We start from the raw sequence: 16762 nt of genomic DNA on the forward strand, positions 1-16762 counted from the left end.
ATGACCTGCAAAAGAAGCTTGTAGGGAGAGATGCTAGTGGCTTGGATTTAAAGCTTTTTTAATTGATTTTTTTAACTTCAGAATTCCAGGTGCATATGTACTAGAACTGGAGTTGCTGTAGAATGCATAGCCACTTTTTGAATTGAATATGAGTACTTGATATCGAGCTGTTTAAACTAGGAATGGAAAAGTAAAGCAGTTTTACTTCCTTTGTTGCAAGTTCTAACCTAGAAGAAGGTTGGGTAAAGTCTTAAGACGTATCAGTTATGAGACAATAATGTTTTCAATATAAAAATGAAGGGATGTTTGTTTCATCTGAACGTGAAGCCTTTGACTGGTATTCAGATTGCGTTTAGTGGGCCTTTCTAAATGCTCTGTGAAAACATTCCTACTTCTCAGTGAAAGCCAAGCCCACCTAGGCTTGTATCTCCAGAATTAAGGCTCTAACCAAATCTCCAGCATAATGTAACCTGTCTTGTTATGCATTAATTGCACTGTGTCCCTTTATTTCTACTCTTTTTAACCTCCATGGAGCAATCTCTCCTCTTTCCCTTTTTCTTTTTTTTTTTTTTTTCTTTTTGTTTTGGTCTATTTTGTAGTGAACATCGTGTAGCTTTTGATGGGTTAAAAATAAGGCCTTATTTTTTGTAATTTTGTAGTATGAAAGGACTAATTGGTACATGCTGCTTTCTTACAGGAGAGTAAGCGATTTAGTGAGTCTAGTGGATGATCAAAGTAGAGGAGAAAAAAAAGCCAGTCAAGGTAAATAAAGCCATTTCAGAAAAGCTGAAATGAATGAATTGCTTGCCTGTGTGTTCCTTACTGAGGGCATCAGGTTGGTTTCCATATCAACAAAATGATAAACAAATCACAAGGATAGGAATTGCACTGAAAATGTATGTAACTCCTAAATAACATTATGAATTCATTTAATGGAAAAAAAAAAAAGAAACCTAAGGAATGATAGTTACGTATAAGTAAGCCTGATTTACATACCAAACAATAGGATGGAAACTATGAAAAATTAATTACCATAGTGCTGGAAATATGATATGAAGGGTAAGAGCCAGCTTGGTTTGGTAGAACATTAAAGTTCAGTGGGGTTTCTTGAAGAAGTCAGGAATCAGAAACATAAAAATGATCCAGTTGATAGTAGTGCACTGAGAGAGGGACTGAATAACAAGGGGGTATTTTATTGATGAAAGACTACTTGGAATGACAGAAAAAAAAATCTCACTAAGGAAAAATGTCAGAAGGATCTCATGATGCTGAACATGCTGTTCCCTAATTTCAGTTGATGAAAGTCAGGGCACCTCCCTGATAGTTTTGGGGTGTTTTTGGTGGGTTTTGGTTGGTTTTTTGTTGTTTGGGGTTTTTTCCATGGGTTGGTTTGGTTTGATGTTTGTGGGTTTTTTAGCTGATTTCTGCTGATCTTCTCCTCTCTTGTTCTGGCTGTGCCATCCTGCCTTCTCATGTTTCAGCACCGGTACCCACTTGACGGTATGGTGAGCTGCTTCAGGGGATTGATTGGGCCCCAACATAATCCAGTAAAACAGAGAATAAAGTTAAGTGAGTTGGTCTTGGATGAAAACTGTTACTGTTACAAGCTCTGTCTGCATTAAGGATTGCTAGGATAATTATATCAGCACATTGTTTAATGTGAGTAGTTGATGTATCCATGTAGCACCTGGTGTGCAGTGCATAACTCAAAATCTTGCACAGCAATGTACAGTGGGATGGCTATGTTTTTGCTTGTAAGTAACAGCCCAGAATGCCAAATGGCAAATTTCTCCCTCTTGCCCTCATTCACTGGGTGGTGTGATTGGGATGTACGACCGTGCTTTCTTGCCATGGAGGAGTGTGTGCATTCCTAGGTCTTTAATTTTAGATACAAGCGTAGGGAAAAAATCTTTCTCCACTTGCTGTATTCAGGATGTATAGGGACACAAGAGTAAGAACTCTCCCAGTTTTTTATTGAAAGATAAGCAAGTTTGGTTATGACTGGACTGAAAAGATCCTTGTGTGTCAAAGCAGGGAGTGAAAAAATCGTGGTAGCAGCTGACTTGTCTAGTTTCAAACTCATAACTCTTTGAAATTACTGAATTCTAAATTCTCATTTACAAACTAAATATTTACAGTGCAGATGTTTGTATTTTTAGTGCAAGTCCCTGTAAAAAATCCCTATAAAGAAACCAATTGTTTTTCATTGAACAAAGAAATTTAATTATTTTTCTGGGAAAGATGGTGAATAGTGATCCCACAGTTCCCTCACTGCTCTCCACCACTTGTATTTTTTAATGTTGCAAAATATTCTTTTGTACTTGCTCTCAGCATTTTGTTCAGTTCACAGGTGTGTAGATCTGCACCTTTTAATAGGATCTCAAAGAGCTGTTTGAAAGGGGCAGTTCTGTGTACATGGCTCCTCAGGGGCAATGCTGAACAGCTGCAGCTGGAGGCACTGCCAGGGCAGACCTGTGTGGGACTCCCCAGCCCCAAGAGCTACCAGTGGCAGCACACAGTCCTGGCTGAGTTCCCTGGCCCCATGGGCTTTTTTTGTTTGTTTGCATGTATGTTTTTTTAAAAATCTGGCAAAACTGCCAGCTGGTTTGCTTTCCTCTGCTGTTTTCTTGTTACAGTTGAAGAACCAAGGTAGTTTGGAAGGTGAGAATTTTCCTTTTGTTAATTTGTCCATCTCCTGTCATATTAACTTAATGTTTTAGATGTCCATTGGCTGACCTGCTGCTGAAAGGCTGACTGAACTTTGCAGGGTCTGGTGTATACATCTGCAGTGATTCCTGGATAAAGGGCTGGCTGAGGCCTTCCACGGCATATCTGCATCTTGCTTCTATCTTACAGTCAGCTAGGGTCTAGGGATGGTGCTAAATCGGTAACAGAGAGAGGAAATTGTTTCTTTCTGTATTTTTTGGCTTAAACTGGGAAAACTGTTGTTTCAAATACTATTTTTAGGTGCTGCCAAGTTCTGAGAAGCGTTGTTTGCTGCTTGTTCTAGGAGAAACCAGAAAATGGCTTCTGTAACTGTAGCTGTGGAAGGCATGTCGTTAGACCTTTTGTGTCTGGAGATAGGAAAGGTTAATTTACAAGTTCAAGGAGCAAAAGACCTTTCCACCTGCTCAAACAATTGAAATTCTGTCTTTGTGAGCATTTAGTAAAAATAGCTGCTTCTTGTTTTTTAATGAAGCTCTTTCTCTTTTTTCCTTGGGATCTGTGGCCGAAAGGACAACCATATGCATGTGACTCTGCAGTGCATCAGCATATGTTTGACAGTTAAGTCAAATCTTACTTCCCACAGACTCTCAGAAATATCTGGGTGAAAATGAAAAACAATCTCTCATCTGAGTTTTTCTTGTCAGATTGCCCAGCATATTCTTTAAACTAGAATACCTGAAAACAAACAGCATGTTGCCTGAGAGCTACTTTTGCATACAGAGTTGTTTGTTTCTTTTTATGAAATGAGAATATCATGTGAGTTTCAATTTCCATGTTGATTTCTCATGAACGACTTTCAGTGGTTTTGCTAAGATATTCTTTTAAAGCTTGTGAAAACCTTGTCCAAAATCTTATTCTGGTTTAATACTGTGGTGTTGATACTGAGCTAGAAACAAAGCATCAGCTTCTGATCACTTCATCACAGGTTTTCTTCTTTTCAAAACTGTGTTAGCATTTATCCCTTATTTTAGAAATTAATTCCAAGAAAAGGGAAGTTTGGTGATAATTTTCTTTCTTCTGCTAGGTAAAGTCTGCATAGGAGACTAAAGTCAGCTCTGAAGTGGAAAACCTCATATTGCCGTACTGGTTATAGGTCGTCTTTGTCTTATTAGTATACTGCCTGATGTCCTAGGATAAATGCAGTCATTTGCATAAAAGTACTATCACAAGGACAGCTTATTCCACTTGAGAGAACCAATATGTATACTGGGAAAAATATTTTATAAAATGTGTTCCAGTAGACCTTTTTCTAGTGTATGGTGTATGTACATGGATGTGGCATTTTGCACTTTGTGTAAAGCAATGCTTAAGACAGGTGGTTCTGAGGCAGCTGTGCTTAGGTGAAATGAGAAACTGCAGCTTTGTTGGGAACCTGTGGGCTCCTAAAACAATAAGTTTAAGGCAAGGAGTTGCAGTGTCTTAGACGTCACACCCATTCCCCATGTAGCTGCTGTCAGTCCATGCAGGAGTGATGTTGTGGAGGCAGCTGAGAAACTGCATGAGGAAGTTAATTTGCACAGAAAATGGTCTTGAGTGCACTGAATGTTAACATAAAAAATCATTGTAGAGCAGCTCTGAAAATGACATTCAACTAATGTCTTAGTTTATTCACAGAGACAAGATATTGTAAAAATATGGTTCTCAGCTAGCTAAGAACATCTTTTCTCTCATGTTTATCTTGATTGTATCCCAAAGGGATATTCTTCCTCTCCTTTATGAAGAATTATATCCATATTTAATTAGCTATATGTATTTTTTGCGGCACTGAAAATATTTCCTCAATTTTGTAATTGGTGGAGAAACTTTGTAATGAAACCTTCCTGTGGTACTTTTAGTCCCCTTATTTGAAAATCTATTTTTGGTGTCATTCGATACTTCTGGATTGCAGTTTCCATCCCTCTGTGAACCTGCCTGAAGAAGTTTCTGTTAAGGATACCTGAAGGGTCATTTGATTTGAATGTCTTTTCTTAAACTTCTGAAGGGCCGTGAACATTTCTTCTTCTCAGGTCAAGAGCTATTTTCGATAGACAAACATGTATTTATTGTGCGTAATTTGCCTGAACTACTGTAGCACCTATCATTTAACTTTGTATTTCTTTGTTAGATGAGTGCCAGTCCTGCTGGTGCTGGAGCCTGACCAGGCTGCGTTTCACAAGGACCACTGCAGAGCTGATGAGCTCCACAGGGTTTGCTGCACTTCTGAAACCTTTTCACGCTCTGAAGTTTGGCGGCTGTTTGCATCCCTGTAGAGCTTAGAGGTTCTTAAGTGCTGAAACGAGCATAATTGCAAAGTTGGAGCATTCACTGTGAAGGGCCTCACCAAATAATTGGCTCTCCCTATTAAGCAGCTGCTCTTCCCACTGAATAACATTCAGGAAGGTAAACGTTTGCCTGCCCTGTAAGGTGTCCCAATTAACTGCCTTAAAATCGGCTAAGTGTTGCGTGGGGTATCTCTGTTCAATGAGTGAAACAGTTGCATGCATCTCGATGGGGGCTGGTGTTTTAATGGCACTCCTAGCAGGATCCTAGTTTCGTGTGGGATACTAGGGCTGAAAGGATCTGCATCAGTGTTGGAGAGCAATGCAGATCAGAAAGTTGCAAAGCTGATGGGTGCTGGTGATGAATTTCTCTGTGTGCATACTGTCAGAGATCACTGCTAAATTACAGCATTTATTCTTGGCATTTGTACTCTGCAAGCTTTTTTCCATGCATGTGGGATATTCTGCTGTCAGCATGCCTAGACTTTATGAGCTTTTTAGAAAAGAAACTCTGTTGTTTATTATATTGTTCATCACACAGAATGGAACCAAGAAAGTTTCCTCATTTTTTTTGCCTAAGAAAAAAAAACCCCAAAAACCTAATTTGGGGCACATCAAAACTATGAAGTTACAGGTATATACTACCTAGTGATTTCTGATGCCTTTTAAGAGGAAGTTTTATTGCCTGGATTTACCTTATGTACCTGAGATACAAAAGTTAAAAAATGCTGAATCTAAATATGCATAGAAAAAAGTTTGTAGGGGAAAAAACATCAAAGCTCTTCCTCTTAATTGTTCATAATTTCTATAGATGGTATAACCTTGTAAGATAAACCACCATCTGGGCCACAGTCAAACAAAATACTAGCTAAGTACTGGAGTCTAAGAACCTTCCTCTTCTATATATGTCAAATACTTGGTATGTCTTAATTCCTTAAGGGAGGTGGGGCTGTATCATTTCCTGATACAAGTCCCTAATATTAAAATTTCAAGTGTAAATAAATAGAAATACACTTTATTGTCTTTTTGTTAAATGTTTATAACAGCTCACAACAGTTTCCAGTCTGCTAGTGAAGTCTGACAAGCATGGCATTTAACAGTGTGGAGAAAATACAAGCGAAAAATAATGAAGCAGTTCAAAATATGAAGGTTATTTGATTAAAACCAAAGTTTTTAAAAAAACAGTGGTTATTTTTTTAAATATGAAAAAGAATACTAGATGAACAGGATCAGTTTTAACCAGCTCTGGTATTGTTAGGTTGAAGAGAGATTTGCCTCTGTATGTGTTGACTTGGTACTAAATTAAAGGTCTTTCTGCTAAGTCTGATACTCTTGTTAGGTATGAAAGCATAACATGTTTGTTCAAAAGTCCCTAGGCATAGGGTACATCTATTTGATTTTGCATATTTTATGTTTGATTGTGTTGCTGCACTACAGGTTCTCCATATGAGTTTCAAACTCCTTGTAAAAAAGATGGTTTTGGATGAAGTAGCTGATATGTGAAGTACAGCAGGCAGGGTCTGGGCTGGAGGTGGTGGCTGCAGATCCCCGGGGGGGACGGGACGGGACGCAGTGGATGGTGACCATCAGCAAGGAGACAGTAACAAGCAGCTGGACAGGTCCAGAGCTCTAGTACCAGCCTGTTCTAGTTGTAACTGCCTAGAATAACAGTACTATCAGCCAAGTTAAGAAGCATGAGAAAGCATTTCTGTTTCTGGACCCAAATGGGCTTGTTCAAGGCAGTTACAGCATGTCTGTATATTGCCCTCTGGATTTTATGGATTTGGGATTGCGCAGCATGGAGCCCACCTTATGGTAAACATGCTACGTATATGTGGGGGTTTTCCTTAAAATTAAAAGGGTGCTAGAGATTCTAATTTAAATTTTTTATTTTCTCTTTTTCTGGGCTAGAATTAAAATCTTGATTCCTGGATTTAAATTTTAGAGCAACGTATACCTAGATGAGAAGACAGGCAAATGGAACACCAGTATTCTGGTGGTGTCTGAATACCATAATTCAGCATTAGACATTATCTTTCACTTAATGATTTTGCTCTATCCTGTGGGCTTTGGTGGTGGCTTTTTTTAAAAAATTGAAATAATTAAATGTGTTTGAAGAGGATGGGGAGGAGGGAGAATGATCCTTACCTTGTCTGTATGGCTGGCTTACCATTGTTCAGTAGGTCTGTATGTTTTAACATCATCCTTTCTGTATGGTCTCCGTATGGATTACTTACGAACAGTTATAGAATGAAACAAGAGTCTGTAAGCCTTCCAGAAAGGAGGAACCAGCACACACATGTGAACAGTCTCTTATTACCTGGAAGAGGGATCTCAGATCTCTGTAGAAAAATCTATAGAAGGACCTCTGCAGTAATGGGAATTTACAGTTGTGTCCATCTGTCCATCCCTGCCACTCTCGCTTGAATATTAGCTAGGGCTCCCTTGCCTCTTAGCATTTGCAGTTAACTTGAAGCATGGTTACAAGAGGGGCATTTCTTCCAGCTGTTTTACACAGTTCTTCCTGCCTCCTCCTGCTCCTATACCTGGTGCCTATACCCTGTACTTGCTTAGCTGTTACAGAAAATGGCCTCAGTGCGCTGAGAAAGAAAGTGGCTGTTGGCACCCATGCTGGTTGAGGCAGCTATAGAAGCTCACACACTGCATGCAAGTAGGAGGGCTTGTGGAGCTGTGTGCTGGAATGCAGTTAGACTGTTGACTGATTTTTAGCCCAGATCCCTTCCTTGAGTCCAGTTTCCTCCACGGCCATGTTAAGTCCAGTACTGGAAGCAAAGATGACCTGCAAGAAGTTGCTTAAAAGCAACTGTTACCGAAAGAAATGGTCATCAAGCTATAACCTGCGTTACTTCTGCAGCAATTAAAAGCCTGGCTTCCCAAGTGAAGCACAGCCCTTGATGCCACTGGCTGGAGCATGGCTGGTTCCAAAGACGACCTTAATTGAGACATTAAAACCTGCAGGCTTTCAAGCAAGGTGGAGGAAAACAAACAGGTGATAGTGGGGAAAAAATTTTCTTGGAGAAATTGAGCAGTCACTGGAGCTGATTGGAAGTGTGGTGAACTTAAAGCCAGTTCTGTGTGCCTGTGTGGTCGGTCTTCTGACAAATGAATTAGGGCTGGTTTTGTGAAGTCTGGGAAGGCCTTTCTTTGTTACCAAACTACCCTTACCTGTTCTTGCTTGAGTCATTGTAGTGTGTATGAGAGGTGAGAGGGAGTCAGGGAAGAAGATGAGGCTGTGCAATGACTAATGAGCAGTTGCAGCCTGAAAAATTGGTCTAGCGTGGTGGCCAGAGCCTTGGATCCTGTTGACCTTAATGAAGTATTTGGAAGTCTAGGACTTGACAGCTGGGGCAAAGAAGGGCCTGTCTTTTTAAAGAAGTTTAAAATAAATCTTCTCTCTTCTTTCTCACATGTGTTTGCTGGTGAAATGCTGCCTGACTTTTAACTTTTCGTTTTTCAAGTATGTAGCTCCCTTATTGCATAGCTTGACCGCGTTACTTGCTACTGTGCTACCTATTTGAAAATTATTTGGGTTTTTTTCTTTCTTCCTGAAGGAAAACCAGTTTTTCCGTAGCACTTGTTTGTGCCCACAGAAGTCTCACATGTTCTTTTCAGATATTTGTGCTCTGTTTAAGACAGGCACATTGCTCCATGAAGAATGACTCACTTGGGATTGAATAGGGCGATATTTGTGTTAATCAGCTGCATTTCTGTCCACAGATATAGCTGTGCATTAAAACAAACATGCTGTAGACATGAATTAAGGGGAAAAATATGACATGGAATTTCCTGACTTTTTAAAATAAAAAAAATAAATCTTTGCCAAGAATAACTTCATCTGCAAATGTTCTTAAATGTGTTGCACATTTGTTTTTCTTTAAACGATGGGTGGCCAGGCCTCTGCACATGTGGGCACCATATAGTGACATGTTGTGGTTGTGTGATGATCTGGGTTAGTTTAAAGGCTTCAGATCTTTCCTAATCTGGATTGTTTTGACTGAGCCAGGTTAGGGAACAGATACAAGCAGGTATGCTGGCAGATGGCATGAGGTTAGGAGAAGAAGTTTAGGACAGTAGCCTTGTTGTCTGTCCCAACAGTTGCCTGTAACAGCAAAACAGATCAAGTGCCATGGACAAACTTCGTCTGATCTGTTTATATTGCATGTTACTTCTGCTTAGTTATGCATTCTGTTAACAGCCCACAAAAGTAAAGCCATTTTCTACCAGCTGCATAAAAAGGACCAATATTCTTACCCCTACTAGTCTCCAGCCATAATAAAATGGGTTCCCTTGCTTCCCCTCAGTCTTAAATGCAATAAGGTAACTTCCCTCCCCCCACTACTTGCTAGATAATGTTTAAACATATGCCAGTATATGCTAACATGTTTTAAAACTTGCTTCCACAGTCTTAAAAGATTTATGGAGTGTTTTGCCCAGTCAGTGGGTGCAAACGTGCTTCTAAACATGTTGACTTAGCTGCCTCTCTCTGAATTTCTCTGGGGAAAAAAAAGGAAATGCATTGGTCTTCTATCAAATCCACTTCACTGCCTTGCATGCAGCTATGTCCACTATAAGTCCACACACCTTTTTTTTTTTTTTTTTTTTCTTTCTTCCATTTCCCCCTCAGTGCTCTGGCCCATGCTAAAGAGGCTGTTGTACTTTTATGATAGTCTGTAGTATCTGTCTTAGCTCTTCAATGTGGAATTCTGAGATTGTTGTCAAGATCTGTTGGATACCCCCAACTTTCTCACTTGACATAAGGAAAGAAAGAAACATATAGAAGTATAACATGACCTAATACTGTGGGTTTGTCTTATGTTTTCTTCAGCTTTTTGTGAAGTAACTTTGTTTTGTTGTGTTTCACAGGACACGTACCTTACCCAGTAGAACAGAGCTCCACAGACACTGTCTCTGCAGAATAGAGTGTGCCTTTGCCTTTACTAAAAGTTGTAGTCAACGTTCCAGTTGTAGATTTATGTGCAATTACTTTCTTTTTTGTCTTTTCTCTTTTTAAAATAATTACAGGTTCATGTATTGGACAGACTGGGGAGAAGTGCCAAAGATAGAACGTGCTGGGATGGATGGTTCAAGCCGCTCCATTATAGTTAACACAGACATATATTGGCCAAATGGACTGACATTGGATTATGAGGAACAGAAACTTTATTGGGCAGATGCTAAACTGAATTTCATCCACAAATCAAATCTGGATGGAAGTCATAGGTAAGAAGTTTTTGTCTGATGTATGTGATGTGGTGCTTTTCTTTGAAGATGCTGCTTAAGCAATGTCATAATCTGCGTTGCAGGGAATTGTCATGTTCGCATTCGCAAAATTTTAAGCAAACTAGTGCTACCAGAAACTTTTATCCTTCTCCATCCTCCCCTTTACAAGTCCCCTTCAATGTGACATTGAATGTGTGCTCCTCTTTGGAGTATACTCTTAACTCTTAAAAGAAATACTGGAATCCTATTCTTAATTGTGTAAGGCTATTAGCAAAATTGTTCCTTTTCAATAGGTGATCTGTGCTTTGTTGCTGTAGTATTCAGGAATGCAGAAAATGGTCTGAAAAAATAGATCATCATGTACCAGAATTTCAGTAATCCTAGAGGTTGGGAAATAAGTGGAAAGCAATCTTTACAGAGAACTATGATAAAATGACTGTTTTCCTCTAACATTTTAATAGTAGTAATGTAATTCTTTTTGATCCAGTCACGGCTACATCTTAGTTAAGGGTATAACTAGTACTTTGTATATATGCATTTATCCCTAATTTGGGCGATGACCCTCTTCATTAAATGGGATAGCTTTGACAAATATTGTTTGCACACACAAATGAATCACAGCTTGTGCCAAAGGTATCTTACAAAGATGTGATTTTTTTTGAGGTTGTTTGCAAAATTTTGTGGTGCTTCAGCTGGTTTATCTGGGCATTAATTCCCTTTGTTATGCTCTTCCTTCTGACCTCGTAGGGACTTAGCCCTTCTTTCACCACGAATCTTAATTTGGCATAAAGAAATCAGTCATACTGACAATACTTGTGTTTTGTGTGGACTTGTGAGTGAGTAGGAACATAGACAGCACATGTGAAACATACCCACTGTCTTTCTATGGTATTTGAACTCCATAGTTCTTGCAACAGTGGTTTGAAAGGTTATGTCATTTTCTTCTTAGATTCTGCCTGTTTCAAGACCTAAAGTTCATGCAGTATTTTTGTAACAGTGTTTGTTCATAGAAAGTAACAGGAATTGGATGCAGTTTAAAATTGTGTCTTTGGATATAAATACTGTAACTAGCTTTGTTAATTCAGTACATGGAGATACAGATAGCTGTTTTGAAGTGGTCTTCCGTTTGCTATTTATTTTGCAAGAACACAAACTTCATAGTACCAAAAAAGAGAGAAATATTTTTAGTGATACTTGCTTTAAAAAATGGAAGATCATCACATAAGTTTTCAAGTAACAGAGAGAAAGGGATGGGAATTGTCGTGTACAATAGTAACTCTTGTTAATTTTTTGGGGTTTTTTGAATTGGTGCCAGTTAACTGGAATATCCAAAAATCTCTTTCTCTCTTAAAAATTATTTGTAATGTTTTGTATCTCCAGTGATAAGAATAGAGATCACGAAGCCAGATGTGTAACAGAACTTTAAAAAGGGTGATCTTGACTGAAAGCAATCACATGTAAGGCTCCATGTGACAGCTTGCCACCTGAAAAATTGCAGTCCAGATGTGGAATTCTTTTATGAAATGCTCCCAGTTGTGCTAGGAGTAACAGAAACAAGCAAAACTGAAACAGCCCCACCCTCCTAACAGTAATGTCAGTGGGAGGGAAGTACTACTCCAAAACAACTACTGATAGCATCACACCCAAAACACACTTCAGTGGTGTTGTCCAACAGGATAATTTGTTGGCTCATTTTATTCTTGTCACCCCTTTTTGTGTTTTTCTATATATACAAGAGGGAAGGGACCGCTTTAGTGTAACAATATGCTACTGCAGTCTGTCTGGTACCCTTCTAGGAGGAGAGCACATATCAGGTGCTGCATTAAATGGTACTGGTTTCAATAGCACCCCTGGAAAATTACATAGGATGTGGAGATGTTTTTTTAAATTTTAATTGCTTGAAAGTGTCCACTATTCATAAATTGGCACCACCACCATCCAACTCAATGCTGATGTTTTTCCCACAGAGCACAAGCCTCCCTGTCTTACCTAGTGTCTCCAGTCTTTCTGGCTCCAGAGCTACTTCAGCGTTTCCTGCTGGCACTACTGTGCTTTCAGTCTTCTTCTGCTACAGATCCCTTTGCAATTTTTCTCGCACTGGTGGTCTGTTGTGCAGCAGTGTAAATATATTTGGGTTTGGTGTTTTGTTTTTATTTTAATGGTGTTTATTCCCTGGTCTGCCTTTGGCTAAACTGGAAGTGATTGTGAAGGTGCTGATGTGTCTTGGTGTGAAGGGCTGGCCAGCCCTGTCTGTCTGCAGAGAGCTGTGTCTAACTGCTGTCTCATGACACAGAAGTGAAGTCACCTGGTGGATCCCAGCAGTTACCTCATTCTAGAGTAAATTCTCTGGAATTGGTGAAACCTCTAATAAAGACCTGTATAAAGAAGTAATGTAGATTTTTAAACCTACTAACTTTTTCTTACATATTCATTAAATACAAAATAATTAGTCTAATACTTTAAAGTTGTTGGTTTTATTTTTTTTAAACTGATACTGAAATGTATCAGAAATGTTTCATGGCAGTATGCTAATAAGTTCCCATTTGAGGCGGAGAAAGGGAAATCATCTTTAGAGAGGAAAGCACATATGAGTTCCCTTAAGCGCCCAGAAGCGTGCACCGCTGCTGACAGCACCTGTTTTTCCCCAGGCATGTGAGAAAGTTCTGTAGATTCAGAAAATAGTCAACATCTGTATCCAGGCATTTTTGGTTTGTTTTTTATTCTTTGCAATTACATCATTAGGAGGGAGAAAAAAAAAAAAGGAAAGAATTGCAGAAGTTAAGCTGTTCTGCAGTGCGGTTTTATGTATTTTTTTTTTCTCTGCTGTGACCTCTTAGCCTCTGCCTGTCTTAAGAAAAAAAGATCTTCTGGGGCTGTCTAAAGTGAATCTTTTTGTTAAATAATGTTTTTCAGTTTTTCAGCAAATTTACCTTTCTCAGTATGGAATTTTTTACAGCTGTAATTCTGTATTTTGGCTCTTAATTATTTTATTAATCTTTTTTAATAGCTGATTTTCTACTGCTAAAAAAGAGAAGACAATCTCTAATCAGACAGAACAAAAACCCGTGAGATCTTCCTTCTAAGTGGAAAAAACCAAACAACCCAAACCCAAAACCCACAAAGCCTTCAGTCTTTTCCCCTAGTCATCCCTAGCCCCCCCCCCCCCCCCCGATTTTTCTGTGAAAGGTAGAACTAATAACATTAGGGGTTAGAAAGATTTCTATTTATCCCTCCCCCCCAGCAGCAGTCCCTCTGGCTTCTCTCTGTATGTTATCTATGCCCTGTGTGAAGCCTGCACACACCCCACCCCCACCCCCCCGATTTATTTTCTCCGTCCTTACCATCCCTGAAACGCACCCATGGTTTCTCATGTTCCTTCATTCAGCATTATCCCTTGCTCCTGTTTCTGTCCCCTGTGTACTCCTGTACTGGCAGCTTGACGTGGCGTTCATGGGCAGTATATTTCAGTTGCTCCTCTTGCCAGGTGGGTCAAATACAATGGATTTAAGGTCACTTGCATCTTCACAGCCATCCATTTATTAAGGAAAACTTGTGAAAAGTAGTCATTTTGTGATCCCTGCTTTCCTGAATGGTTGGCCAAGAGATACAAGATGCATTGGGTACGGAGTTGGAGGAGATGTATACTGAACAGACACACCCAGAATGATCAGATAGCCTTGCTTCCATGTGGAAGGATGATGTTGTGTGATTAGGCCAACTTCTTTCCACCACGACATTTTAAAGTACCCTTTTAAGAGGGCTACTTCTTAGAGTAATTTTCCTTACGAGTTAAGAATGGGAGAGGACAAGATCATTATCAAGTGCATAATCTATCTTAAAACAGATTTTTTTTATTATTATTATTTAGAAAGTGATAGTTTTAGTGATTTGTTCTTGATATTTAGACCGTTCTTCTAACGGCTATTTTATATTTAGAAAGTAAGTTTGGGGTTTTTTTGTTGCTATCTAAATTTCTTTTGATTAAAACATGTTATTTTATCGTTGCAAAGTGTTACTAGTTTTTCTGATGCTTTACCTAATGTCAACATGTTTGGGAAAATATTCATACTTCTGGAAGCTGGAGCTATTGAAGAAATGAAAAAGGCAATTGAGTTATTGAAAGATGTATAGATTCATAAAGATGCGATGGTCTAGTTTTAGCAAAGGAAGCAGATGAGTAAAGATTTGATCTGTCAAGATTTGTGGTGTTGCATAACATGAGGTGGGAAAGTGTAGCAGATAAATGGCTGGAAAAGCTTTGTATAAAGCAGGATGACATGAGTTTTAAATGCTTTTGGGGAAGTGAGAAATACTTAGCAGGAACTAACATCTTTATGTCAAAAAAATTTCAAACAGTTCAAAGAAAACTGCTTTTGTGGTTTGGATGGTAAAAGAGAATACAATGTAAATAAGGTAAGATACTCATTAGTGTCACTGGCAATATTAAAAGTATCAAGGTTCAGGACCTCAGCGGTCTAAAATATAGAAGGAGTGAAAGGAAAACATATTTCTACATTGGCATATTTCTAAATCTAAGAAATCCATAACTTCTTGTCTTTTTATTCCTGTAGTCTGACTACCACATCTCTATACCTGGCACTACACAAGTATTAAAATTTAAAGATTTCTATGTCAGAGAAGGACATTGATATGCATGGACGCTTCGCTTTTTGCTTACAGGGGTCTGGATAGTGGAAAAGTACAGTAGGCAGGTGGGAGGAATATGCAGGGGGAGAAACAAAGGAAGCCTTGGTATTTTTTTTTTAATTATTTTTTTGATCACCTTTTCGGACAGAACCTAGATAAGCTCCCTTTGGAATTGGTGAGCCTCTAGAGTAAGCAGCATGACAGTGCTGGCAGTAACACTCAGTAAATACGTGGCAGAGTTGCAAATTCATGAGAGAACCTCTACAGCAAATTTTACCAGGATGATGTATCATTCGTTACCAGCTAGCCCTGAGACTTATTAGCCCTAGCTACTCCAGTGATGGGCTTATTAGAATAAAGAGGAAGAGTGCAGAAGTTGGTGACTCATGCCCTTGGTTTGCCAGTGAGAAAAAGGAGCGAACAGTTTTTCATGTCAGAATGTAATAATTAAAAAATTAAATTGGTCCATAGAAAAGATGGTTTGGTTTTTTTGCAGCTTTCGCACCGCTCTTATCAGAGAGAACAGTTGCTTTTTGTGGGACTAATTAAACAAAACTGAATTGCAGGCAGCTCTCCTGTGAGTAGAGTACCCGAGATAGGTTGGCTTGCTAAGGCAGCTCTTGAATTAATTTTCTCTTCCTTTACCCTGCAGCAGCAGTTCTAATTAATAAGTTAACACGTTACTGGCTGAAGGGAAATGCACTTACAAGGTCCCCCAGGAAGTGTTTGTGCTAATGAGATGGGTTTTGAGGCCACTGTAAGAAAACATACTTTCAGCAACTGTCAGAAAGCTGGGAAGCTCTTGCGGGGAGGTGAATGTCTTAAGTTTGCACTCGAGCATGCATTCTTCTAGTTTCTGTTTTCAAGCATCAGCTCATGTCTGTCTGCCAGATGTTTAGCTGCAGATTTGATGAAACACTGAAAATACTGTGTCCCTGCATTTAGAAGACTTTTTCATTATTTGCATATAATGTGTAGAATATATGACATTACATGCAAGATATAAAATACGGCATTCTGTGTGTATCTTTGTGGATATTTTCTGTGAGATGAAAATGCTTAATGCCCTCAAGCAGTAAAGAGGAACCAGTCTATGGTGAAAAGCCTGTTTCAAGAGCACAGCAACATATTACAGGCCAGTGGAGGAGACAAATAGTGCCTAATTAAAACTGCTAGAGAATCCTGCATAAGCAGAATTAATTACATTATTCGGACACAGAGCTAGGGTGAATGTCTTCGTTCTTCCCCAAGGTGCTTCTGAAATAAAATGCTGGAAAGGTGGAGCTTCAACACATTTGTGTTGAACATATACATACACTCTATATGGCTAGAGTCACTATGCCACAGGTCACTGCACATTTCTAGACGTTAAATAAAAACATGTAGTACAGGGTGACTAGCCCAGCTGGATCAACAGGGCAGCTCATCAACACTGCATCAAAGACCTGAGATGGCAAATGCAGAATTAGTTGAGGATCACTGGCCCACCTGAAAGCAAAGGAAGGGCAGTGTCAGTTAGGAAACACGTAGACCACTGTGCAGTCAGTGGGCCTACTGGTGCACCACCTCCTAAACTCCCTCATCTCTTCCTGCTGGTTTCCCAGTCTCCTCCCCTCTTGCCAGAGATTTTTCATCTACACTGCTTGTCATGATGGTGTTTGCCTGAAAAATGACCTGCAGAATTACTCCATTTCTCAGGCATGGTTTTACTTCTGATTGACTTCTTCAGACTTTCATTGAAGGTGGGATTTGAAATGGCACTGCTAGACCTTTTATTTGTTACACATATGTTTGGGAAACACATGGCAGTCATGGCTTAAAGAAGTGGCAAAATAGAAAATATTTTGGCTTTAAGAGACAGTATTGTATCCCAGAAGTCATATTTCCTG

At 39.2% G+C, this 16762-nt stretch overlaps 1 protein-coding gene across 3 annotated transcripts in view; it reads left to right on the forward strand.

The window, feature by feature from the left end:
• The window catches only part of LRP6 (LDL receptor related protein 6), a 128381-nt gene that overhangs the window by 42686 nt on the left and 68933 nt on the right, over positions 1–16762 (forward strand). For all 3 annotated transcript variants that reach the window (XM_055710973.1, XM_055710971.1, XM_055710972.1), the window contains exon 3: positions 10029–10226. In XM_055710973.1, the coding sequence (XP_055566948.1) occupies positions 10029–10226 (198 nt within the window). The remainder of the gene's footprint in view (positions 1–10028; positions 10227–16762) is intronic.

Source organism: Falco cherrug, chromosome 5, assembly GCF_023634085.1.
Source record: "Falco cherrug isolate bFalChe1 chromosome 5, bFalChe1.pri, whole genome shotgun sequence".
Taxonomy (NCBI): Eukaryota; Metazoa; Chordata; class Aves; order Falconiformes; family Falconidae; genus Falco; species Falco cherrug.